This window comes from Phacochoerus africanus, chromosome 8, assembly GCF_016906955.1.
Source record: "Phacochoerus africanus isolate WHEZ1 chromosome 8, ROS_Pafr_v1, whole genome shotgun sequence".
Taxonomy (NCBI): domain Eukaryota; kingdom Metazoa; phylum Chordata; class Mammalia; order Artiodactyla; family Suidae; genus Phacochoerus; species Phacochoerus africanus.
In genome coordinates, this window is record NC_062551.1 from 3606254 (window position 1) to 3633434 (window position 27181).

The window sequence follows — 27181 nt, forward strand, 5'->3', positions numbered from 1 at the left end:
CTAAGAACTGCTGCCTCCTTGGAGAAAAACCATGCAGCTTGTCATGGACTAAATCCAGAAACTGCCCTCCACGCTCAGCACACACTGAAGGCGGAGTAAAAACATACTGTGAGCGATGAGGCTGACTTTTGCTCCCAAGAGACCAGCTCGGCTCCAGCTGCGAGGCTGAGGGTCAGCCCTGGGCCGGCCGAGCTGCACGGACGCACCCTGTCCCTCTGAACCGCGGCTTCCTGCCTGTTACTCGAGGGTGCAGGACCTCCAGCCTGGGAACTCCTAGAATTTTCTCACCTTGCCGACTAGGAGGCAGAGGCGAGGGGCTTGCTCCAAGCAGACATGAGGCGGGGACAGTAGGACCAGGCTCCCAGACCTGGTGACACATGGCTGTGATTCTGGGAGAGAACAGGCGACCAGGTGTTTGTTCACAGGTATTTACTTTAGGTCTGCGGAGGGGCCAATGCTCTCGAGACCGCTGGTGGCTGGAGAAATCCAGCTACTGTCCTCCGTCTTCTCAAACTTGTTTGGGATTTGAGCCTCTGAACTGAGATACAGGTTCAAGATCTGAAAGCTACAAGGAGGCTGGGGATCAGGAGCCTTTCTCAACCCTCCCTGGGCTCCCAGACTCTCCCCTCAGGGATGAACGAGCCAGGCTCTTGTCCCGCTGTCCTGGACTTGCCAGCCCACCTGTCTGGCCTCCCCACCAGGCTCTGGGCTCCTGGGGAGCCGGGCACTCCCCTATGCCTAGCACACAGCAGGCACTCAAGAAATGGTTGATCAGCAAATGAATCACATCCACTCCCTCTGGCCCCAAGGAAACACCTGCCAGCCCGAGGTGACCAGACAGCCGACGGGTCCTGCCCCAGGGTCCCAAGGTCACCTCCAGACCTGCACGTGTCCAGACCTGAAATGCTAAGGACACACGGGTGCTCTCAGCGTCCTCAGGAGAAACCCAAACACGGAGTGACCTTCAAATTCAGTTAAAAATGGATTTTGCTGACCTTAATAAAAGATGCCTTCAGCTGCTGAACAAGGGAAGGCAAATTCCATCAAGTCCCACCCCGTCAAAACACGCAGTATCCAGGACTCCCAGGACGAGAAAGTGCCACTGCCCGGAGGGACTGACAGAGCTGCTCAGGGCCCGGGCAGGCCTGGCTGCCAGCAACGTGGAGCAGGCCGGGTCCCCCTCGTGGGGGAAACACGTCCCCTTTTATAACAGCCTCAGATCGACTCCAGAACAACCCCCGACACAAGGGGAGGCCTGGGCACATCGGGGGCCATGTTTTCCTTTTCTCCTGAAAGCTGAAAAAGTTACACACATTCACTGCCTGATTCAAGCAGAGCAGGAGCAGAGGGGCAAAAAGCCGTTCCCTCTGCTCTGTCCACACAGGAGAACGCGGCCATTTCCCATCTTGCTCCATCTTCACACACACGAGTCAGAGAGGAGGGCGGCCTTCCCCCGCTTCCCTAATCCGAGACTCTTCTCCACCCAGACCCCGACCACACGGCACTGAGGCCGTGGAGGCGCTTATAACCCCGATCCCCAAAGCCTTGCCCGCAAGCCCCACACCAAAAAGTTCTGGAGACCAAGTGTTTCTGCACCCATGTGTCAGCCAAACCTGCCCTTCCCGGAGGCTATTTATAGTCTGGGTGTTCTCCTCCCCCCCCCACCCCGGCCCCAGTTCCCATTTTGCCGCAGGAACGGGACTGGGTATGATTCCAGGGCCCTGCCCCCCCCCCCCACGGGGGTCTTACGTAGAATAGAGCAGGGGCATGAAAGGATCTGCCTAAGGGGCTAAAAGCCCCCAAACGGCTTCTGGCCTTAAAGGCATCCCATGAGATACACGGACCAGACGTGACAGGAACAGCAGCTTCTAACTTTCACCACGAGGAGCTCGCCTTCCGGTGATTTTCACCGTAGACAGCGCCTGCCTAACTGCGTGGAATTCGCAAGGTTAATTTCTGCTACCCCAGGCAATGCTGCAGTGGACAGCCTAATTCTCTCTCTCTCTCCCTCTCTCTCTCTCTCTCTCACACACACACACACACACACACACACACACACACACACACACACACACACGAGTCCTGTTTTCTACAGGGTACATCAGCAGTGCACACCCCTGACGGTGGTGAAAATATGCTGCAGAGAAGACAGCTAGGTGCCACATGGCAACGCTCTAGGATGCTGCAATCAGAGGGCGGAATCCAAGTCCTAGGTCTGCAGCCCGGCAGCTGTGTGACTCAGCCCGAGTGACTTAACTTCTCTGGGCCTTGGGAACATGGGAAGCTGGGAAGCTGCTTCCAGCTCTCCCTTCTCGGCTACCAGCCCTGCCCAGGCCTGCGTTGGGGCAGCTGCCCCTCAGGTAGTTCCTACCTGTATCCTTTTCTCCTTCTTCCCACTTGCCTGCCTCTCAGAACAATCCCTCTTTGGAAACCACTTTCAAACAAATAGGAATGCCCATTGTGGCGCAGCAGAAACAAATCTGACTAGGAACCATGAGGTTGTGGGTTCGATCCCTGGCCTCGCTCAGTGGGTTAAGGATCCAGCATTGTTGTGAGCTGTGGTGTAGGTTACAGATGCGGCTCAGATCCCGCGTTGCTGTGGCTGTGCTGCAGCTCCGATTAGACCCCTAGCCTGGAAACTTCCATATGCTGTGTGTGTGGCCCTAAAAAGCCAAAAAACAAAACAAAAACACAGACTGACTGCTGCCCCAAGGCTCACCTGTGGCCTCATCAGCCTCTTCATCAAAAAAATACAAACATGGGAGTTCCCGTCGTGGCGCAGTGGTTAACGAATCCGACTAGGAACCATGAGGTTGCGGGTTCGGTCCCTGCCCTTGCTCAGTGGGTTAAGGATCCGGCGTTGCCATGAGCTGTGGCGTAGGTCACAGAGGCGGCTCGGATCCCGCGTTGCTGTGGCTCTGGCGTAGACTGGCGGCTACAGCTCCGATTCGACCCCTAGCTTGGGAACCTCCATATGCCGCGGGAGCGGCCCAAAGAAATAGCAAAAAGCCAAAAAAAAAAAAAAATGGTGGCTCCTTGAACTGGCTCCCTGGGCACCTCTGCCCAGCCCAGCCCTGGCAGCAGGACCCCAGCAGCCCCCACTGGGAAGCGTCTCGTTGATCGTCTCGCGAAACACGCTGTGCAGAACACACGTCCTGCCCCTGCCGAGGGGGCCCCAGTGCATGTCGGTGCTGAGAGGTGCTGCAGCCCACAGCCCTGTTTTAATCGACTGTGTGAGCGAGGAAGAAAATCGTGCCCATACCCAAGACATCAGCGGTCCTTGGCCCACACGTGGGGGCGTGCTGAGTGTCTGAGGTCACCGCACACACTTCCAGAGTCACCTCCTGCTCAGAAACCTTTCCGCAGGCCCCCCCACCGTCTCTCCCCAGTAGCCGAGCTGAAGCCTGAGCCTGTTGTTTGCAGTCCACAGTGTCCTGTGTCCTTTCACTGCTTGGAAAAAGAAGGTCATCTGTGGTCACTGTCATGTGCGGCCCGGACCGGCCCCTGGCCAGCTGGGACATGTGAGTTAAACCTGTGACTCCTCCGGCCTCAGTTTTCTCGCCTGTGCAATGGAGCCGGCAGCTCAGCCCCACCATCTCAGGCGACCATCTCAGGCGTCTAGCCTGCCCGGGGGTCTCAGCTGCGGTAGAGACCAGCAGGGCCATCAAAACAGCAGCAAAGAGTACAGGTGACTTTCTTTTCCCACGAGCAGTTCAGGGGTGCAGCGTCAGAATGCTCCGATGTGGCTGCCTGGCTCTGGGTTAAAGCCTCGGACCCTGAGCTTCACTTCCTGTGATGAAAGGGGAGCCCGCACGAACACCCAGACACACCCAGACACAGAGATCACACAGACACGCACAGAGAGACGCAAACGCACACACGAGAGCATCTAAAACTGGGGAGCCCCGTGGGGTGGGTGTGACGGCAGTCTGGGTATGAAGTGTCCTCTAGTGAAGCCGGACGTGAGCGCAGGGGAAGCCTGGGGGAAGGGTTATGACTCTGCAAAGTGACAATCAGCTGCAAGTAACAAGTTGCTTAAACGAAGCAGGCTAACCCCTCTATCCTGGGGACACTGTGAGCCTGCCACCAGATGGGGTGTTTACCATTCACAGCTCGTGACCGCACGGGCTGTGCAGACACACGGAAGAACCACGCCAGCGGAGGAAGCTCAGGAGCAGAGAGTAGATGCTCAGTAATCTCCCCTATTCTTTCAAAAAGGGCTCATTAGCCGGGAAAAGGGGACCCACTTGAAGCCATGGTCTCTCCGCATCAGAGGCTTTATCAAGACTGGCAGCCGCCCGGGGAGCAGCTCCCTGCTCCCTCCCACCGCCTTTCTGCCAGAAGCCGGGGGGTGGGGGGAGTGGGGAAAGCTGGCATTGTGGGCAGAACCAAGAACAGGGTTTATTCAAATAAAACAGTTATAAGTAAATAGGATTTATTCACATCCCACCTCTCCCCCAAAAGCTCTGAGGCAGATTCTGGCAGGTGCTTCTGAGACAGCAGAGACGGGCCGCCCCACCCCCACGCCTGCTCCCCTTCTGCCCCGTCCCTTCCCACAGCCAGTCCAGGGAGGCCGCTGGATGCTGGCAAGCAAAACGTCCCCCTCCGGGCCTCCCAGCCCCCCGGCAACTTGCTGTACCAGCAGCAATGAGGCTGGGGGCCCCCAGGCTCCCCAGTGCCTGAGGCAGCCAGGCCAGGGCGGGTCACACAGTAAGAGCCAAGGCGGGTGGGGGACAGGCCCAGGCGGGGGCGGGGGGCACTGGGGTTTGAGAAGGTTCATTGCAGAGCCACCACATCTGGGAAGACCTAGAGACAAGCCAGGTGTCCAGCAACAGGTGACCCGGGCTCACGACAGAGCCCCTAAGACTCGCATTCATTCCCAGGATGCTGAGTGACGTGGGAACCACAGAGCGAGAGGTGGCGCTCAGCGCTAGGCCATTCCGCTCGTCGCATCTGCAAACCAGCCTGACACACATACTGTGATCCCACTCTACAGGTGGGGACGTCCTAGCACAAAGGGTTAAGTAACTGGTCCAAGCCACACAGCCAGAAAGGGGTACTGGTCCCACCCGGAACCAAGCATCTCACCCCCCGGGCCGCAGTCAGCCCCCCTAACAATTCATGCTGTCCAAAGTGGAAAAGCCTAGAACACACAACACACAGGAGGAGTCCACCTACAGTGACTGGGGTGTGTGTGTACACGTGTGTGTGTGTGTGGGGGTGGACATGTGCAAAGAAAAGGATGCTGGAAGCTCCAGGCCGTGGAATTATGGGCAACTTGCATGCTTCCTTTTTATCTGTTGTCTACAGTTTCAACACAGAACCTGTCACACCTCAGGACAAGATGTGACCTGTTGAGCCAGCCGCCCCGCTCCCTCCTCTCCTGCTCCAGGTGCCCTCCCTCTGCAGGTTCCCACCCAGGCTCACGGCGCTCTGGAACCTTCGCTCCGGGCCCAAGTCCTTCCTGGCCCCGTACCTCCCCCACCCCCCGAGGTCCGTCATGAGATCAGGGAAAGCTTCTCACGCCAAAAAGCTTCCACAGCATCGCCCGAAATCCATCTCCCAGGGGCACCCACGGCTCTGCGGTACCTAAATGTTCGCTCGGTGGAGGGACGGGGGGGCGTTAAGGCCCCTCCCACGGGGGAGTCACCATGGTGACAGGAAAATGGTGTTTACAACGACACCCGGAAATGTTTGTGCGGGACATCAGGTGACTGAGAGCAAGATGCAGAACCGTACGTCGAGCTGCATTTCAACTCTGGGCGAAGAATGCGCTGCCAATGCCCAGGAGGACGCGCCCAGCAATGTCCACAGCGGCTGCCTCTGAGCTGCGGGGGGAGCAGGCGCTGAGGCTGGGCGGGCGGAACAGCTCTCCTTCATTCCTCTGTGGGCGACCCCACGTCCCTCTGATAATAATGCAATTCTCCTAAAAAACAATAGCTGCCAGGAGTTCCCGTCGTGGCTCAGCAGTTAATGAACCTGACGCGTTTCCATGAGGATGCAGGTTCGATCCCCCGCGGCCTCGCTCCGTGGGTTAAGGATCCGGTGTTGCTGTGAGCTGTGGCGTAGGTCGAGGACGTGGCTCGGATCCCGCGTTGCTGTGGCTGCGGTGTAGGCCGGTGACTACAGCTCCCATTGGACCCCTGGCCTGGGAACCTCCATGTGCCACAGGTGCAGCCCTAAAGATACGAACAATAATAGTAACAGGTAGCACTTCTACGTGGTTCACTAATTCCCAGATACCAAGCACTCTACGTGCGTTAACTCGCTTAACCCCGTCTTTGAGGTACAACCACAAGAGGTTCCCAGAAGAAGAAACCAAGGCACAGAGAGGTTTACTTACTTGCCTAAGAGCACACAGCTGGGAGGTGTCGTATTTAAAATGAAAAAAAGGTTTGGAGTTCCCCCTGCGGTATAGCGGGTTGATGATCTGGCTTGCCTCTGGGGCATTGCTGGTTTGATCCCCAGCCCAGCGCAGGAGGTGAAGGATCTGGTGTTGTCACTTCTGTGGCAGAGGTCACAGATGCAGCTCGGGTTCGATCCCTGACCAGGAACTTCCATATGCCACAGGTGTGGCCAAAAGAGGAAAAAAAAAAAGATAAGAAATTTTTTTAAAAGTTGAAAAAGACATTAAAACCCTCTTTTGATAGGAAGACTCAAGGGTGGAAAAGAATTTTACTATTTACTGTATGTGTACTGTTATCGATACATAAATAAGCATAACCTGCTGACTGTTTCACGCCTATTTTATTTTATTTTACGTCTTTTTGTCTTTTTAGGGCCACACCCACAGCATATGGAGGTTCCCAGGCTAGAGGTCCCATCAGAGCTGTTGCTGCCGGTCTACACCACAGCCAGGGCAACACAGGATCTGAGCCACATCTGCGACCTACACCACAGTTCACGGTAACTCCAGATCCTTAAGCCACTGAGTGAGGCCAGGGATCGAACCCGCGTCCTCATGGATGCTAGCCGGATTCGTTAGCCGCTGAGCCACGACGGGAGCTCCTCACTCCTCTTTTAAAAAGCAAATTGCACACGAGAACCCTTATCCATCATCGTGGGGAACAGAGACCTGTGCAGCCTCTTCGAAAACAATCTGACAGTTCCTCTGACGGTAAAACCCAGAGTCACGGTAAGACCCAGCAATTCCACTCTGATACGCTCCCGGAGGCAAAAAAACCCCAGCCACGCAAAAACCTGTACACGAATGTTCAAAGCAGTGCCATTCACGATATCTGAAACAAGTCAAAGAGCCATCCACGTGTGCACAGATCAACTAAATGCAACCTACATACCCAGAGGACTATTATTTGGTCATGAAAAGGAATGAAGCACTGACGCCCACTACGATGGAGATGAATCCTGGCAGCGACGTGCGGAGTGAAAGAAGCCAGGCCGCAAAGACCACAGATTGTAGGATGCTATTTACACGAAACAAACAGGACAGGCAAGTCCACAGACAGCGGTGGCGGAGGCTGGCCGGGGCACGGGAGGCAGAATTTCTTCTAGCGGTGTTGAAAAATGTTCTAAAATTAGAGTGTGATGACGGTTGCACAATTTGGGGAATATAATAAAAACCACTGAATTGTTTACCTTAAAAGGGTAAATTTTATGGTCTGCACATCTATCTCAACAAAGCCGCTAGTAAAAAAAAAATTTTTTTAGAGAATGCAACTCACCCAGCAAAGAATTCCCCTGGCTCTGAGAGGACACAAGGTGGCTGTGGATTCCCAGCAGGATGCCATTCATGATCCAGCCTCACCCTCGTGAGCCCCTCGTTTGTGTCTCAGGCTAGGGGTTCCACGTGGGCTCATTAACAGCTGGGACCTGCTTCCCAGCGCCCCTCAACTTGCTAACGCAAAAAATATCAAGGTATCTGTCCCTGGAGGGATAAACTTGACCGATGAACTGCAAATAGCCCAGGGCACTGGCATTCTGCTTCAGCCTCCTCAAACACGCTCGGTCTTCCCCTTCCCACAGCTTCTTGGATAAAGTGAGGGAGGTTGAACTCAAGGATCAGGAGGCTTCCTCCCAGAACTATAACTCTAAAGACACAACTCTGAGAATTGTCACAAATGCATGGACAAGAGAAACAGATGTTTCAGTCAGGTTACAGACAAAATATACTTTGTAGCAAAAGCATGGATGGACACAAACATTTTGGACCGTGGACGACACCGTTATTATAAAAAGTGAGACATGGAGTTCCCGTCGTGGCGCAGTGGTTAACGAATCCGACTAGGAACCATGAGGTTGCGGGTTCGGTCCCTGCCCTTGCTCAGTGGGTTAACGATCCGGCGTTGCCGTGAGCTGTGGTGTAGGTTGCAGACGCGGCTCGGATCCCGCGTTGCTGTGGCTCTGGCGTAGGCCGGTGGCTACAGCTCCGATTCGACCCCTAGCCTGGGAACCTCCATATGCCGCGGGAGCGGCCCAAGAAATAGCAAAAAGACAAAAAAAATAAAAAAAATAAAAAATAAAAAGTGAGACATAACATTATGGAACACATATATTCCAAACAACAGAGTCACCAACATATTGAAAAGCCAGTAATCCTTCATAGTCTGTGGCTCTAAGATACGTGGTTTTCTCTTCTGCGTAAAATAAATAAATAAATATGTCTAGCATTTTTCTTACTAATCCAAGGTTTGATAAACTCCCCTGAAGCAAAAGAACGTGCCATACTAACTTCCCCTGTGGAGGTCACAAAGGCAGGCTGAGAGAGAGAAATCACATTAACACCCCTGGCTCCACCGACAGAGAGAAGGCCAGGCTTGGAAAACATGCTCTTTAGCATAAATAACTGGGAAAAGGCCTGGTGGTTTCACAAACATTTTGTCTACACCTGCTAAAATAGAACAAGAGAGGAGGCCCGTGCAAAAGACCTTACATTTACAGCCCAAAAGGACTGGTTCAAAACATTAAGTAAAACACAATTTCCCAATACAAACCTTTGGGGAGATCGATGAAACTGACAAACCTCTAGAAAGACTGATCAAGGGGAAAAAAGATGGCACCAACGACCGATATCGGGAAAGCAAGAGGGGACAACATCACAGACCCTACAGACATCAGCAGGATAATGAGAGACTATTACGACGGAGTTGCGCCAATTAACTCGACCACGAAGATGAAATGGACAGCAAGTTCTCTGAAAAACATCAAGTACCAAACTGGCTCAGCAACAAAGGAACCTCCCAGGAGACGACTCCGTCAGCACATCAAGACCACAGGCAAGCCACTCGTCCACTGAAGAAGGTAACTCAGAAAAAGACTACCAACTGGAGCAGGTTTTCCTTTCTTTTCATTTCGCTCATTCATTCATTCATTCATTCACTCATTTATTCATTCATTCATTCATTTATTTTTTTTATTTTTTTTTGTCTTTTTGCCTTTTATAGGGCTGCTCCCGCGGCATATGGAGGTTCCCATGCTAGGGGTCCAATCGGAGCTGTAGCCACCGGCCTATGCCAGAACCACAGCAACATGGGATCCGAGTCACATCTGTGACCCACACCACAGCCCACGGCAATGCCGGATCCTTAACCCACTGAGCAAGGCCAGGGATCGAACCCGCAACCTCATGGTTCCTAGATGGATTTGTTAACCACTGCGCCACGATGGGAACTCCCATTCGTTCATTTATATAGCCATACCCATGGCATCTGCAAGCCTATGGAAGTTCCCAGGCCAGGGACTGAATCTGAGCCTCAGCCATGACCTATGCTGTGGCTGCAGCAACATCAGATCCTTTTTTTTTTTTTTTTTGGTCTTGTCTCTTGCCTTTTTAGGGCCACACCCACAGCACATGGAGGTTCCTAGGCTAGGGGTCGAATGGGAACTACAGCCACCGGCCTACACCACAGCCACAGCAATGCAGGATCCGAGCCGTGTCCTCGACCTCCACCACAGCTCACGGCAACACTGGACTCCCAACCCAATGAGAGAGACCAGGGGTCGATCAAACCTGTGTCCTCATGGCTAGTTGGGTTCATTAACCATTGAGCCACAGGGGAACTCCTCCCAGCACTGGACCCTTTAATCCATTGCACCACAGTGGCAACTCCTAGAGCAGGTATTTAACCTTTTTTTTTTTTGGCAGGCAAAAGTTCCCTGGCCAGGTATCGAACCAGAGCCACAGGAGTGCCAACGCCAAATTCTTAACCACTAGACCACCAGGGAACTCATGGAGCGAGTTTTTAAGCGGCGATGAAGACGGTCTGTTTTGACTTACTGTCTCTAGAACGTTAATTCACTGTGGTTTTTAAAGACATACGCTTAACACCATCCTTATTATTTTCTTCCTCAACCCTTTTTCTCTAAGACTTCTCTTTCGCCAACTGTGGCTTTGCCAGCCGCGGAGCTCTTCAGGAAGGCCTCTCTCAGGGCTGGTAACTTTGCACAATGCACAAAAGACAAACCAGGGGAGGCGCAGAGGCTACAAAATTCTAACTGTAGCTCTTTTTTCCCATCAAGTTGGAGAGACAAGGCTTCCAGATGTGAAGCAATCTGAAGACAACACGAAACCACACATAATAAAGGCATTAATTATTACCAAGTGTGAAAGTATGCAGACAGACAAGGGCCTGGGCCAGCCTGGAGAGGGGAGAGCCTTCAGCTGGGAGAACTTAGCCAAGGAGCCTCCCAGAATGGGGCAAAGAGGCCGAAAACAGAAGAAAGAGCCCACGTCAAGATGCGAGGGTGGGACCGAGTCGGATGGTTTCAAGGGACAGCGAGGAGTCTGCTCACCTGCGTCGCTGAGTGTGTGCAGAAGGGAGTGTGGGAACGATGGCTCTTCACCTTTTGGGGGGTCACACATCCCTCTGAGGGTCTAATGAAAGGCACCGATGTCCTTTCCTCAGAAACACGCATCTCGGCACCAGATTTTGCAGGGAGTTTGGAGGTTGAGAAACGTGTACAGAGCAATGGGGACACAGCACTGAGAACGATGGGTCTTTGTCAATGGCCCTCTCTCCTGCCTCTAGCAGGTCACTCTTCCTCAGGGCCTGACCCAAAAGGGGCCGCCTCCTTTGGTGCTGACTGTCACCAAATACCTATGTGACTCATCTCAGCAGCAGAGGCCATGTGAGAGCCGCATCTCCGAAGGCCCCCTTAGCCCTTGGAGCCAGGGATGGGGGCTACTTCCAGCCTTCCCGTCCCCCTCCTCTGGATGACCGTGGCCCCCTCATGGCTTGGTGGCAGTCACTGTGAACAGGGCCCAGCCTCATGGGAGATGGACCAGGAGCTCCACTACTCACCAGGACAGCCTCGGTGGAGGCTTTCTGCGGGCGTGGGGCACGGCCCTTCCAGGGGCCTTTGAGGCCACGGCCATGAGCAAGCCCCCAGATGCCCCCTCCCCGACCTCTCTGCCCCCAGTGGCCAGAGCCAACATTTCTGGGGTCCCGGCTGCTTGCGAGGCTCTCACTGGGGATGTCACCTGCCTTGTGTCCTCCTGGGGGAGGACAGAAACCTGTCTCTGTGTTTGAGCAAGACGTCTGGGGCTCAGAGCCGTGAAGCGAGGTTGACGACACGTGGGCGGCGAGGTCTGATGTCAGGACATCCTTGGCTGAACCACACCCCCCGCCGCGGGTGGAGAGCGACCAGCCTGGCCTCGCCTGCAGCCGCGGCTCCATCCCCCTTTTGCACGGCTGACTGGGAGAGTCTGTGCTACGGGACAGAGGAGGGCTTCGTACCAGGCAAAGTCTGGAAGCTGAGTTTCTGACATCCTTGCTTCTCTGTCTCCAGAGCAGAAAGGCCTCTGAGTTTGCAGGGCTCCCGGCAGGCAGCCTGAACCCTGCCTAGGACCTCGGTCTGCCCTGAAGTCACCCCAGGAGGGTGGTGGGGACGCGGGGGCACCGGGGCACTGCCCCGCCGACCAGCCCAGGTCCCCGAGCCAGGCGGCTGCCAGTTTCCGCTGAGGCCGTGTTCCACCCAATGATGTCCCCAGTGCCACTGCAGCCACAATCACGAGGGATCCCATTAACGCCCCTGGGGGCACAGAGCCCTGGGCACCAGGACACCGCAGGGTCAGCCTGTCAGCCGGGTGTCACCCTGCTGCCTGGACTTGGACCTGGACGTGACAGAGACAAGAGGCCTCTCAAGGCTGACTGCTCCCCCATGCAGCCGTGTTGCTGGGTCAGCCCCAACCGGGGCCCCGCCCAGGCTCAGCAGGACCCTGCCAGGCACCGCAAAGTTACCCCAAGGGCGTCAGCAGGGAAGACAAGCGCCAAGGTCACCCGTTCACCCACCAGAGTCCTACTCACACGGCCGTAAGAGACCTTCCTGCCAGCCTCTGACACGGGGCAGCTGCCGTGGCCCTTCCCTCACCCCCACCATCACGGTCACTGTCACCACCTTCACTGTCACCCCACTTCGATGCATTTCATTGAGCTGGAGACCCCGACTGTGTGTTTTATTTTATTTCATTTTTTGGTGTTTTTGCCTTTTCTAGGGCCACTCCCTCGGCATGTGGAGGTTCCCAGGCTGGGGATCTAATCGGAGCTGTAGCCACCAGCCTGCACCACAGCCACAGCAACGTGGGATCCGAGCCACATCTGCGACCTACACCACAGCTCACGGCCACGCCGGATCCTGAACCCTCTGAGTGAGGCCAGGGATCGAACCCGCGACCTCATGGTTCCTAGTGGGATTCATTAACCACTGCGCCACAACGGGACCTCCAGACTGTGTGTTTTCCATCTTCTCTGAGGACAGGGCGGCTCTTACAACAGGTGGAGTGTCAGGTTCAAGGGCAGTATTTCTTTCTTGCCTGGTGGCAGGTACACTGATGCGCTTTATAAAGGACCACATCTAGGAGGAGATAAATTACAGCATCCACGCCCTCTGCCGAGCACCGCCCTGGTCCTCCTTTGACGGCAGCATCTAGCGCATAGTAGGGCTCAGTGAATTCTGCTGAATGAACCGGCCGTCCTGGCTTATACCCCCTCATCTACAGCTGAAGGCAGACGTGTCCCCTCCCTGCGTCAATTCTACCCACAAACATCTCCTAGGCAACGCCCCTCCCAGGCCCCTGCAGGCCCCGGAGTTTCCCAGAATGCCCCGGGGAGGTGGAGGCGGCTCTCCTCTGGGACCCGGGAGCAGGGCTGGCTGGGAGGGCTTGGACGGCTGGCAGGCAGCCCACAGCCAGCGAGGAGCCCCCGAGGAGCTCCAGGCCATGGGCCCGGCTGGGGTGAGGCCACCAGGAAGCGGATTTGGCACAAGCGCCAAAAGGCCCACACAGACCAGAGAAGCTGGCGAGAGGGAATGTTTCTCCCGCCACTTGGAGAAATTCTACACGTGGGTCCAGGGAAGGTCCACCCAGCAGGCTCTTTGTGAATTCACCCAACTGCGCGGGGAGGGGCAGGAGCTGCAGAGCAGAGTTTGGCCAGAAATTTCCAGAGTGTGTTCCAAGCATTCTCAGCTGAGCTCCCCAGGCTGCAGGCCAGATGCTCGGCTCCGGGGGAGGCCGACCTCTGGGGCTCCTGGGGGGTCCTCTGCTGAGGGCGGGTGGGGACACAGCCCTGGCCACCTGACAATCATGATATCAAAATGCAGGCGTGCAGAAAGGCACCAGGCGGGAGCTTCTCTCAGGCCCACTGTCCCTGAAGCAGCCTGTGGGGTGGAGAAGCGGTTGGAGCCACATGGACCGTCACGAGTCCTGCTCCCACAGGGACAGCTGTGTGGCCATGGGCAAGTCACCTTCCCTCGCTGCACCTCAGAGACTTCAAGACACAGATATTGCCAGAGAGAGAGGGCTACAGCTTTGAGACGATGGGGCCAATTCATCAAAGTTGAAACTGTCATCCACGTGCAGGAGCCTTGAAATTCACAAAGCGACAGTCGACAAGATGAAAGAGGGAAAAAGACAAATCGAAAGGGTGAGGCAGATGAACACTCTGCCATCAGAGGTGATGTGATGTCGGGGGCGGGGGCGGGGGGGCAAGGGAGCTGCTGTCCCCAAGCCGGCCGCCCCCACAGCATTGCAGGAGCTTGCTGTAATCTGAACACTCCAGCCGCCCCAACCAAGGGCCCCGGGGCATCGCCAGTGGCACAAAAGCAAGAACAGTCCACACCCGAGCGAGACCCTCCAGAAGGGAAAGGGCGTTCGCAGAGATCCTGCCAGCAAAGGAATCAGGATCAAAAGAGCTGGCGCCACAGCCCATCAAAGGCCACCTTCTCAGGCCATCTGAGCCTCCGAGGCCTGGAAGGCTCCCCCAGGCCTCCCCTGCCGTGGGCCACCGGCTGTGGACGCCAGGACCCCGAGCCCCTGTCCCAGGGCTGCTGTGTCTGGGAGTCTGCAAGGCCCGCCCACGCCGCCCACCTGCTGCGGGCCCTCCCGGCCGGCAGAGCCCACACAAGCCTCTTAATCCCCGACGGCGAACCCTCTGGTCTGGAAGCCAGGCGAGGTTTACGGGTCTGGGGAGGCTCATAAAACACGGCTGCGGCGTACCCAGGCGCTGGCCCCCTCCAGGCGCCCCCTCTCTGGGGTCTAGGGACACCTCCTTGTGTGGCCCCTGCCAGCCCCACACGCTCTCTCGGCAGTGCCACTCAGCGCGGGGCGGGGGGAGAGGCCACGGCCGGGCTCAGACGCCCCCTCTCACCTGCTCTCCCACGTCCCAGCTCTGCCATGTAATCCCCAACTCTCAAGGTCATGAGCCTTGGCCTCCTCACGCAGGGCAGTTCATGCCACCCCCCATGATCAGAGGGGCAATGGACAGTCTGGGGAGGGGGCAGAGGGTCACTGACGCCCTTAGGATGGTGGCTGGCCTGGAGCAGCCACTATCAATGGCATCGCCGTCTCCTGAGACCTCACCATGTCTGCATCAGGCCCAGGGAACGGGCAGAACCTAAACGGTCTTCCTTGTACGGCTCTGCCCACAAGTGTCACTAACAGGTGGGCAGGACAGCGTGGCCTTGGCGGGCTCTGACCTTTGAGGGGTCTTCCTCGGACCCTTTTCCGCTGCCTCTCCCCACCGCCACCTCACTGGCCAGGGAGAACCAGCTTCCAGAGATGGGCTGCTCCCACCCAGGGTCCCGGCCTGCCTGCCTGGCTCAGCGGAGCCAAATACAACGGTGACCTTTGCGCCATTCACTCAAGGTTGCTGGGACCTCTCAAAGGAAACCCAATCCAGCCATCAATCTCATTCAGGGTTCCACACCAAATGGGTCGGGCAGCAGGTGGCTGGGGAGGCCAGTGTCGAGGCAGAGAATCTCAGAGCCGCTGCACTCTAGAGCCTCCTGACCTGGGCCTCGGGGTGCCACCCCTGCCAAAGGGTGCAGAAAGATGAGAACTCGACAGCTGCATGGGAGCCCAGGGCCTCAGCTCCTGCTCCAGCATCTGCTCCCATTTAACAGAGGGTAAAACTGAGACCCAGACAGGTAGAGAGTCTTGCCCAAGGCCAGTGTGAGTCAAAAACCCCAAGAGCCAATACAACCTGTTCCCGGTTCTCCATAAAGCTCCTCCTGGAGTTCCCGTCGTGGCTCTGCGACTAACAAACCTGACTAGCATCCATGAGGATGTGGGTTCGATCCCTGGCCTCACTCAGGGGGTTAAGGATCCGGCGTTGCTGTGAGCTGAGGTGTAGGTCACAGACGCGGCTCAGATCTGGTGTTGCCGTGGCTGTGGTGTAGATGGGCAGCTACAGTTCTGATTCAACCGTCAGCCTGGGAACTTCCATAGGCCGCAGGTGCAGCTCTAAAAAGACAAGAGAATAAAAATAAAAAATAAAGCTCCTCTTCTCCCAGGGAGAAGGCCAAGCCTCATCTTCAAACAAACCCAGTGATGGAAACCAGCCACAGGACGAGTAACTGTGGTCAGTCAGTTGATGGATCAAAGCTGCAAGGAGTCATATTTTCAAACCTAAATCATACTGTGTTATTTCCTTAAACCTCCCCCCCGCCATGGGAAGGCAGAACTTAAAGGGTAAACGTGGTATCACCAGCAATTCCACATCAGGGTATCAACCCAGGGGAAATGAAAACACGGGTCGGCACAAAAACCTGTACACACACAGCCACAAACACACACACGTGTCCAAAAGAATCTGAAAAAGAGGGCTGAATATATTGATTCACGCCACAACGTGGGTGAGCCTCGAACCCATAACTGAGAGGAGCCACAAAAGACCACACAGCCCATGGTTCCATTTCTACGACACGCAGAACAGGTACATCCATGGAGACAGGAGATGCGTGGTTGCCAGGGGCTGGGGGGGGGGTTGACCACTAAGGGGGACCAGGTTTCTGCCGAGGGGGACAGATGTGTGACGGGCCCACGACTCTATGCGTACGCTAAAAACCACCCAACAGTATGCTTTAAAAGGGTGAGGGGGAGTTCCCGTTGTGGCACAGTGGTTAACGAATCTGAGTAGGAACATGAGGTTGCAGGTTCGATCCCTGGCCTGGCTCCGTGGATGAAGGATCCGGCGTTGCCGTGAGCTGTGGAGTAGGCCGCAGACACGGCTCGGATCCAGCGCTGCTGTGGCTGTGGTGTAGGCTGGCGGCTACAGCTCCAACTGGACCCCTAGCCTGGGAACCTCCATATGCCGCAGGTGTGGCCCTAGAAAAGACAAAAAAAAAAAAAAAGGAAAAGAAGGAACCTTACAACCAAGGTGGCAAAGATACTACTGACTTAAAAATAAAGGCCTGGAGTTCCCGTCGTGGCGCAGTGGTTAACGAATCCAACTAGGAACCATGAGGTTGCGGGTTCGGTCCCTGCCCTTGCTCAGTGGGTTAACGATCTGGCGTTGCCGTGAGCTGTGGTGTAGGTTGCAGACGCGGCTCGGATCCCGCGTTGCTGTGGCTCTGGCGTAGGCTGGTGGCTACAGCTCCGATTGGACCCCTAGCCTGGGAACCTCCATATGTCGCGGGAGCGGCCCAAGAAATGGCAAAAAGACAAAAAAATAAAATAAAATAAAGGCCTGAGTGCTTTGATTAAAAAAAAAAAAAAAAAAAGGTGAGGGGCTGTTGTTGTTTCTGGCTGCCCTGGCGGCAGATGGAAGCTCCAGGGCCAGAGACTGAATCCGAGCAGCAGCTGTGGCAACAGCAGATCCTTTAATCCACTGGGCCAGGCCGGAGACCAAACCCCCGCCTCAGCCGAGACGTGAGCCGCTCGCTGCAGGCAGATCCTTAACCCACTGCGCATGGCGGGAACTCCAAAAGGGTGAGTTTTATAGGGTGTGAATTCTATCTCGACAAATAAGACAAAAACAGCATCTTCTCAGGGTCAGCCCCCAGACCCGACTCCCCAGCTGAAGGCCCCTGCCCGCCTCGGAGAAGATGCTGGCCTCGCTCTCGAGCACCCTGGCCGCCTCACTGTTCTGGGGTCCGACCTCAGACCCTCCTCCCGCTCAGGTGACACCCCGCATCCCACTCCATGTCGCTTCCCCATCATCACAGGCCCTCCCCGCACGGGCCTGGTTTCCCCACTGCGGGACCCTGATGCCCAGAGCACCGCCTGGGAAACAGCAGGTGCTTAATAAAGACAGGCTGAACAAATGAGGAGGATCCTTTTAGTGGCCACCATGCTACGCCTTCAAGATAAAAGGCCCAAACTCCTGGCCAGTGCCTACAAAATCCTCTATCAGCGGTTCTCACCTCACTGCCAGAATCTTCCAGAAGCTTTAAAATACCAGGGCCACCGGGGCCGCCCCTCAGAGACCCCTTGGAGAGCCACGCCTCAGCTGAATGAATTAACCGGCGGGGGCAGTTGATTCAAATATGCCTCAAAACACTGCCGACCTGTCCCATCCCACCCTCTCTTCCCACTTCAAGCAGCACGGATGAAGGCTCCCCAGCAAAGCCCGCTCCCCGCAGGCGGGCCTTTGCACACGCGCCCCTGCCAGGAGCACAGGACCCCCCTCATGGACCTGGCTGACTCCTTCCCGGTCTTGAGGATAGCCTAGATGTCACCTCCTCCAGGAAGCCTTCCCTGAACACCCCCGCTTCCCACCGTCCCGGGGGGCTCCCAGCAAATGCCAGCACAGATCTCCACGTGCTGCAGGACCACAGCTGGACCCTCCACTCCATCCGCCACCAGCACCCGAGGCAGGGCCCGCCTGACTGCACATCACCTCCTCGGAGCGCCTGGTGCGCTGCAGGCCTGCAAACGTGTGGCGGCTGTGGGGTAAAACGCGTGCAACTGTTTCTGCAGAACAGCCCCGGTCAAGGGCAGGCACGTGAGCAGGGCCAGGAGGCAGAACTACAGCAGCACCCCTGCCACGCAGGACTGGCAGAAGTTCTTTCTGACACTGAACCGTGTAGCTAGCTCGTGTTATTGGAAAAATAAACCAGCAGAAGTGGCCTTAGGCCGTGGGCCTGCTGGTCCTCCAGCTATAAAGCTGCCTGCAAAGCGAGGACCTATATGGGTTTTCTAATGCGTTATTCTCTCCAGGACAGAAGGCCACGGTGTTTGGGGGGCCCAGCACCACAGACCAAGCTCAAAACCCAGACCTCCCGAGATGGGGAGATATGGAACAAGGGGGCCAAACTTGCAGTTCTAAGACTAACAACACAGGGGCTCACGGGGCATTATAGCTAGAAGCCCTGCGTCACGTACTTGCATATTGCTAAGAGAGCAGAACGTTCCGGCCAGGAACGAGAACTGCTAAGTATGACATGGGATGCACGGCATTTTACAATATATATGCATCCAATCAACCCGGTGCACGCCCCAATTACATAATGTTATATTAATTATGCCTCGGGAAAGCCGAGGATAAAAGAAAAAGAAAATGAACTGCTAATAAATCACAAGATGAGTCCAGATACAGCCTCAGCATCCTTGTCCACACAGAACCACCAGTCAGATTTCACGTGTGGAAAGCAAACCAGCTCTGACCCCCGAAAACCAGACCCTTCATCTTGACAGATGGGGAAACGCGCAAAGGGCACATGGCCAGTAGAAGCTCCTTTTGCAACCACCCTCCCAGGGCTACATGGCAAACAGAAGCCAAGGTCCCAGAGGCTCTTTCCAGAGGGCAGAAGTACCGCGGTCGCCACCGCCCATGCCAGGATACGGACGGACCTGGCGCAGAAAGTGGACCTGCACCCCAGACCTGGGCACTTCCTCAGCTGAGAGGACAGGCCGATGAGACAAACCTGCCCAGGACCTGCCAACCCTCCAAAAGTCACGGCAGAGTTAACCTCCCAAGGGTCAGATCCACAGAGATCTAAGCAGAGGAGGGGCCAGAAAGCTCTGAGCAAAGGGGCCCTCCAGCCCTGCTCCCTCCCCTGCTCCCAGGGAAGGCTGAGTTTTGAAGACCTTCGCCTCCACAGTTGTCTCCAATCGCCTCCCGGTTGAAGACAAGGCGCATCTGGAAAGTTCACTCCTCTGAGCAGATGGCTCCCAACCCGCCAAGAAAAGCACAACCTCCCCTTGGAAGGGGTGGTCAGAGCTTGGGAAAGGCCCAAAGCCCAGTCACTTCCCAGCAGCTGCCAGGGAGAGAGGGCCAGGGTCAGCCCAGCCGGGCGGCCTCTCCCCCATCGGATCGCCTTGCCCAGGTGCCCCCAGGAGGAGGGGCGGCCGGGCCTCCCCGACGAGCGGGGAGCCCCGTGGGCGCAGAGAGCCGGGAACACGGGAAACAGATGTGCGCGCGGCCCTGACAGGCGAGCGATGACAGACGCTCTCCGCAGGCCTCAGATGTCAGCGCAGAGGGAAAAAGGCGATGCAGCAGCGGCAACACCTGTTCCGGCTCAGAGGCCACGCGGGGGGGGGGGGCTTCCCCCCGCCCCCCGACTCAGGGCCCCCCACCCCCGGCGAGGGCCGGTGCGGTTAGGTAAACAGCTGCACGCTCCACTGCCCAGAACATTCCCTGGACGGTCAGAGCCGCAAGAGGGAAGAGGCTGGCTTGCACCGCCCGCGGATCGATCACGCGGCAGACTCATCCTTGATGGGAGCAGGCTTCTGGGGGGGGGGGGGGGCTGAAAGGGGAACACCTGAGCAAGGCCGGGAGGGGGCCGGGGACAGCAGAGCCAGCCCCGGGGCTTCTGGCTCCTGCCTCCCAGCTGCTCAGCGGGCTGAAAGGGGGGTAGGGGAGGAAATCATCCCCCCGCCACCCCCCCACCCCCCCACCCCGGCCACTGTCACCTTTACAGCTGGGGCCCCAGAGAGGACAGAGAGTCAAGTGCACAGACCCCAAAGCCAGGCTCCTGGGTCCAATGCCAGCCCTGATGTCACGTGCTGAGTGACCTTGGGCAAACTCCTTGGCCTCTCTGGACTGGCCTCTTCCTCTCTGACATGGGGATAATGGCCCCTCCCCTAGTCAAACAGTGAAGGTGAATAAAGCTGAAGCCTGGCACAGTCGTGCCTCCTGGCACTGAGGGGCAGGACAACCATTCCCGCCACCAGCAGCAAAGTGGGCGGCAGGGACTGTGACATCAGAGCCTGTGGGTGCCAACGAGAGCCCCGCCCTGAGCTACAGGCACCTCAAGGAGGGTAAGGGAATACAGGGGACCCCCCCACACACACTGCCCACCAGCTGCTCTCACATCACTAACTTTCCAGAGGACTGAGCATCTCCACTTCTCAGGAGCAGCAACAGGCTCAGAGAGGGCAAGCGTGGTACCCGGATCACACAGCCAGCTCCCAGGAACTGAAGAGTGGAGCCACGTCTGCCTTAAGGCCCAGCCAGGGTCTCTCCACGACTTCGCAGAGCTTTGCAGAGCTTCCCAGAACTGGGGCTCCTCTTTGGGGAGGCACCCCCAAAAGGGATGGGCTTTAGCCTCCCTGGCCTGCCCTCAACACAGCGGGAACCAAGCAGCCGAGCTCAGAGATGCAGAGGCTACAGAGCAGGATGCTCTCCAACGGGAGAAGGGTCCAGCTGGGGCGAAAAGCCACAAACGCCATCTAAGCAGAGGGCTCCAGGGACACCCTTCCGCCCGTCCTCTTTCGATCACGTTGTCTTTCTTAGCGGTTAAAGGTGCTTCACTCGTGAAGGAACATTTAAGAGCAAACAACCGAGGCATCACGAGAGGAGGTTCTGGAACAGACGGACCCAGCTAAACGGTTTCCTCGCAGCAACCCTGCGATGCCCCCAGCTCCTCCCCCCCGGGTTCACAAACCACACACTCAAACCGGAGAGACAGGGCCCCGGAGCTGGCATCAGGAGAGGAGCTCGGGGGCCTCGGCACCTTCCCGGGTGGCGACAGTCGCTTACTCGGCCCTGACAGCCGTGCTGGGGGCCCCTCGGTTTGGCCTGCGGTTCCCGTGACTCTGGCTCACATTCCCCAGGCCCACCCAGGCCACCCTGGCGCCCGGCCCGTAGCCTCAGCTCTGCAGGAAATTGTATTCTTTGTGGACTCTTCGTGCCCCTCCTCCTGACACCACCGGATCCCCAGCGTCTGGAACAGCGCCTGGCTCAGAGTAGGCGCTCCCTCCATAAATATTTGTTGAATGAATGAGAGGGAGGAGGAGGCGGCGGGGCAGAGACTGCATTTCTGGCATCCTGCTGACCCGCAGGCAGCCTCTCAGGAGGCAGGAGCTGAGGCTTCTCTTTGCCTCTGTCGAAGCAGCCCAGAGCCCCACACCGCTGCCCTACCGCACACAGGCCGGATGGCCTCGCCAGCCACGAGAGTTGGTGTCATGGCCTGGCCCCAGGTATGGCTCTTCCCAGCCCACTGCAAGCCTTTCCGGAAATGTCTTTTTTTGGCTTTTTTGGCTTTTTTAGGGCCGCACCCAAACCATGAGGTTCCCAGGCTAGGGGTTCAATTGGAGCTGCAGCTGCCAGCCGACACCCCAGCCACAGCAACACCAGATCCTTAACCCACTGAGCGAAGCCAGGGATGGAACCCGCAATCTCATGGCTCCTAGTCGGATTCGTTTCCACCGTGCCACGGCAGGAACTCCCCTTTCAAGAAACTTTTATTGTTTTCTCGTATCTTCACCTCTAAATCCAATCTTCGTTTCCTGACTTCAAGGCATCGGGTTCACTCCAACCTTCTTTTCCTTCCTCCTGAATTCTTCCCCCTCAACAAATCCTACCCATTTCCCAAAGCTCCCCCTCCACCAGGCAGTCCAATGGTGTGGGCCTCTGGGGTAGGAAGACCTGGGTTCAAGACCCCCCCCCAGCCACCTACTGGCTGTGCAATAGTCACCAGGGTCATCTGACTCCTCCGAGTCTCAGTCTACTCTCCTCTTAAATGGGAATAATAAGGCCTCGGAGAGAATTGGTGAGGAGCAAATGAAATAAGCTGCTTTAGAAAGGGTGCAAAAGTTACGGAGTTCCCGTCATGGCTCAGCGGTATGGAACGCGACAGCATCCATGAGGACGCAGGTTCGATCCCTGGCCTCGCCCACTGGGCTAAGGATCCGGCGTTGCTGTGAGCTGTGGTATAGATCGCAGATGTGGCTTGGATCCCACGTTGCTGTGGCTATGGTGTAAGCCAGCAGCTGTGGCTCCAATTCCTAGTTTCCTAGCCTGGGAACTTCCATATACGGCGGGTGCGGCCCTAAAAAGACAAAAAAAAAAAAAAAAAGCATGAGTTTGACCTTCCCGAACTCATGCTGACCCCTTCTGGGCGGACACCAGCTTGCATTTTCATCCACACGGGGCTGCCCTCCGCCACCCCCCTTCCCAGCTGGACTGGGAACTGCAGCTTCTTTTGTTCCCTCAAGTTCCTATCAGTCGGGGCCCAGGGTTGGCCTCTCATCAACCCCTGACGAGTGAGCACATCGACGTGGGAAAACTCACCCAAGTTCGCACATTCTGCAGAAAAGAGCCTGAGAGGCCTCTACAGGCACGCCCACCACCCCCGCCACCACCCCAGACCGGAAGTCTGCACCCCTCCTGCACAGCGGGAGCCTCTGCACAATCCACCTGCCTCCTAGAAGAACCTGCCCAGGATGTCAGGCCAACACGGGAGCCGGGGGTGGGGGGGGGGGTTACTGTGCGCCAAGTACCTGGCTTTCTGGAAGCATTCAAATACTCTGATGGATTTAATTCTCACCATGGCCCCACGGGGCAGGTGATAGCTATTTCCACTCCCCAGCCAAGGAAACGAGCTTAGGGAGGGTAAGACGCGTCCTCCTGAGCACGCAGCTAACAGGAGAAAGGGTAAGAGAGGAACCCAGCTCTGTCCTGCTCCACAGCCAGGCCCTTTGCCCAGGTCTGGCCCCTTCGGGAACCGCAGCTCAGACTTCCAGCCGCAGACCTGCGAGCTGAACTGCCAGGCACCGCACACCAGAGATTCAGCATCTGTAATTGGGGGTGTGGTGGGGGGGGGGGAATGGACACACTTCTGTGTTAGATGAGAGCCCACCCAGAAACGGCTCTAAAGACAAAAGCCCCCAGATCAGACCAAAGCCCCCGGCGACAGTCCAGCGTCCAAAGAGGGCAGTGACACGGAAGAAACCCTGGGCAGAGCCTGCAGGCATGGGGACTGGGCACCACCTTGAGAAACGCGATGACCCTGAGGGAACCTGCGCCCCAGGAGCCCCACACGCGTGCGCACGCATGTACCCGTGGGAGGCAGCATCAGGACGGAACCACCATTCTGGGACCGGTGGGGACACCCGTCCCCGTTCGCTCGTCCCTCTGCCAGCCCCTCCCAGCGGCTGCCCCTACAGGCGGCGGAATAAAACAAGCCAGTGTCACCGGCTTTGGTGGAAATGAGAATTCACGGCTCCGGTGGCCGTGACGGTGGGCACAACTCGCTTCCCGAGACCCGCGGGGGCAGTTCTGGCCTCAGCCTTTGCAAAGCCAGATCCCAAATGAACGGAGCCCCGTCTGGCTCCTCCCGGGCAGGCAGCGTGAAGGAGGCGCCTTATAAACAGGGCCTCCCACCCTCCCCCTGCACAGCTGACTTGCAGAGAAGAAAGACTCTCTTCCCACCGGGAGAAACCGTCTGTTTAGGCCACCGTCCCCGGGGTCCCAAACCCCCACGTCTGGAAATCTGTCTCCATCTGCTCTTAAGCAACCAGAGAGCCTCAGAGGGAAAGTGTGAACTTGGGTGGAAAATTCTGGAAAAGCTACACGGAGTGGGAGTGAGAGTCGAGAGGAACTTCCACCTCTGATGTGTTTCAAACCGGGTGAGTGCCGAGACCTCTCGGTGACCTGCGTGGCTGGACTAATTACCAATGTTATCAGGCGGATGACAGACGTGCCCCGAACTTCCTCTGTTTGATAGATTCCGCTGCAAACACTCAAGTTCAGGCTCATGCCTGCTGCTTTCAGCACTGCCCTATTCTTCCACGAGGCCACTCCTGGCCTCCCAACTCCTCTGGCCTGTCACACGCTTCCGAGCTCAACCAGGTCAGCGTGCTCACTGAGCCCTGGCCGGGTGACCCGGGGCAGGGGGAGCGTCCCTCCTGCTGGACCACACGGGGCGCAAAACCCCTCTCCTCTCCAGCAGCGGTGCAGAAAACAACATTACCTCCTTCCCTGCTTGGGTTTCAGAGGAGGACACGAGAACGGAGCTGCTTACCTTCCTCGCCGCCGCCCCTGGGGAGCTCCAGCCCATGGGTCCCTGGCGGGTGAGCCCTTGGCCAGCACACACCAGGGTCCCGCACTCCGTGCAGGCGCCGATGATCAGCTGTCGCCCATCGTCCACGAGCAGGCTGTGGCTCGCTCGAAGGGTGTAGAGAAACAAGGGCAGCCGGGCCACCCGCACGGCCTTCAGCCCGAGACACCGCTTCTTCTCCTGCTGGCAGAAGAAGCACACGAATATCTCCACTTGGTACTGCCGCGACCAGGGGCTGATGGCGTGGGGGGCGCTGCGGGCCTCGTGCTGCAGCCACTGGCCCAGCAGGTCATGGTAGCAGAGCACGCAGGTGGCCACCAGGCCGGTGGAGTCGGCAGGCCTGGCGCGCGGGGCTGGCGGGTAGACGGTGAGGAAGGGGAAGAAGGGCTCCTTCTCGCCCAGGCGGCTGGAGGGGTTCACGTTGAGCTGGAACTCCTTGCCAGGGCCCAGCTCGGCCCCGCAGATGTAGCAGACAGAGGCCGGGCCGCCCTGGGCCGAGGCGGGCGGCTCGCAGAGCGCAGGGTCCGAGGCTGAGAAGGCCTGGTGGTACCGGCCCAAGAAGCCCTGCACGGAGGTGATGAGCTCCTCGTTCTGGCAGGCCCGGTACAGGGCCCACACGTCCTCCAGGACGCTGAAGCACTTGGGGCAGCTGCGGACCTCACAGCGCTTGTTGGGGCCCTGGGCGTTGGGCGGGCAGGGCAGGAGGCTGAGAAACGGGAAATGCATGGAGCCCCTGGCGTTGCCGTTGAGGGTCCTGCAGGCCACGGCCCGGGCATCCCGCGTACAGTCCTCCCCGCAGAGGTAGCAGGCCTCTGGCAGGGCCCCGGCGGGCGGGCCCTCTTCCCTGGGGAGCCTCCTGCCCTTGGAGGCCATGCCGGGAGCGTGGCTGTTCAGGGGCACCACGTAGAGCCGCTGCAGGACGGGCACGTTGGCCAGCTCGAAGCTTTGCCACTGCTGCATGAGGGAGGAGAAGCAGCAGGGGCACACCAGGGTGCTGCCACCCTCGCTGATGGGCTGCGCCCCCGGGGGCGGGCTATGCAGCCACAGGAAGGGGAAGAAGGGCGCCTGGGCCAGCTTCTCCTGCTTCTGCACGTGGATCTGGTGCTGCGAGGCCGGGGACAGCGCACACCCACAGATGTAGCAGCAAAGGCCCTCTGGTGGTGCAGCCCGGCTCTCCAGGGGAGCCCGGGGGGCACGGCCCCCGCCAGCGGCGTCCTGGTCTCTGGGGCAGCAGGGGCCTGGGAGAGGCTGCTCCTTGCGGTCCTCCTCCTCGCTGGTGATGTTGACGTCACTGTCCTCAGAAGCGCGCGTCTCCGCCAGCGGTTTGCTCTCGGCAGTCTTGGCGGCCCTGCCCAGAGGGGCTCCTTTCACGCCCTCTGCAGGGGCGCCTTGGACCGGAGGCCTTTGCCAAGGGTCCGGAAGGCCCCTCAGGACGCTGGCCCGGGCCTCTGGGGCCCAGGGCCTCCCAGCGCCCTTGCGCCGGCGCCGGATGCCGGCCCTGGGCTCCCCGTCCACGTGGAGCTTCGAGGGGATCCCGTCGTCCTCCAGGTCCCCCGGCGTGGGGGTCTCCGCGCCCAGTCCCGGAGGGGGTCCCGGCGCCGGCCTCCACTCCGGGCAGCGGCCCCCGCGAGGCCCGGGCCCGGGGGCGGCCCGCGCCGCTGGCGCCCCGTCCTGGCGGGGACTGGCGGCGTCGCGCGCGGCGGGGTCGGGCTCGGAGAAGGGGTCGGTGTCCGACAGCTCCGACAGCTCGGAATCTCGAGGCTCCTCGGGGGCCGCGCGGGGCCCGGGGCCGCCGCCGCCGTCTTCGTCGTCGTCGGCCGCGCCGCCCAGCGCGTAGGCGACGTTCCACTCGCGGGGGGCCCCGGCGCCCCCGCGGCGCCCGCCCGCGCCCGCGTCGCACTGGTGGGGCCGCTTGAGCCAGTACATGCGCTTGTCCACGGGCGTGCGGGCGCGCTCGAAGGCGGCCCACTGCTCGCCCAGGAAGCAGCGGCACACGGCGCACACCAGCACGCAGCCGTCGGCCGGGGACAGCTCGCGCGCGCCGGGCGCCGGCTCCTGCTGCTGCAGGAACGGGAAGAAGGGCTGCGCCGGGGCCCCCGCGCCCGCCGCCGCCGCCGGCTGCTTCACCTGCAGCTTCAGCTCCTTGCCGCGCCCGATGCCGCCGCCGCAGATGAAGCAGGAGAGCGGCGCGCCGCCGCCGCCGCCGCCGCCGCCCGCCGCCCGCTCGCCCACGGCTGCCATGAGCCGCTGCTTGCGGGAGACCGGCGCCGGCCGCCCGCTCATGGCCGCGCCGCGCCGGCCCCCGCGCGCCCCGGGCCGCCCTCACCGCCCGCCGCCGCCGCCGCCGCCGCGCCCAACTTGGAGCATGTGTGCGCGCCGCAAAGTTTGGCGGCGGGCGGCCGGCGCGGGCGCGGGCGCTCGGCCGCTCGCAGGGGCGCCCCCCCCGGCCGGCCGAGCCCCCGGCGGCGCCGCGGCGAGCGCGCCCGGAACGCAGCGGCGGCGGCGGGCCCCGGGCGGCTGGAGCGGCAGCCGCATGTGCGAGCTCCGGCGCCTGCCAAAGCGTTGGGTCATTTAATTGGGGAGGAGGGAGGCGGGGCGGCGGGCGGCGCGGAGGGAGGAGGGGAGGGGAGGGGAGGGGAGGGGAGGGGAGGGGAAGGGCGGGAGGGGAGGGGAAGGGCGGGGAGCGCGGCGGGCGGGGGACTCCCTCCCTCGCGCTCCCTCCCCT

General features: G+C 58.7%; 1 protein-coding gene across 6 annotated transcripts in view; it reads right to left on the minus strand.

Annotated features, from left to right (window-relative positions):
• The window catches only part of GSE1 (Gse1 coiled-coil protein), a 417870-nt gene extending 391438 nt beyond the window's left edge, over nt 1-26432 (minus strand). For 2 of the 6 annotated variants that reach the window (XM_047792655.1, XM_047792657.1), the window contains exon 1: nt 24421-26432. In XM_047792655.1, coding sequence (XP_047648611.1) covers nt 24421-26382 — 1962 coding nt within the window. In that variant the 5' untranslated portion in view covers nt 26383-26432. The remainder of the gene's footprint in view (nt 1-24420) is intronic. The other 4 variants (XM_047792656.1, XM_047792652.1, XM_047792654.1 and 1 more) reach the window with 3 other exon arrangements.
• Between the last annotated feature and the right edge of the window lie 749 nt (nt 26433-27181).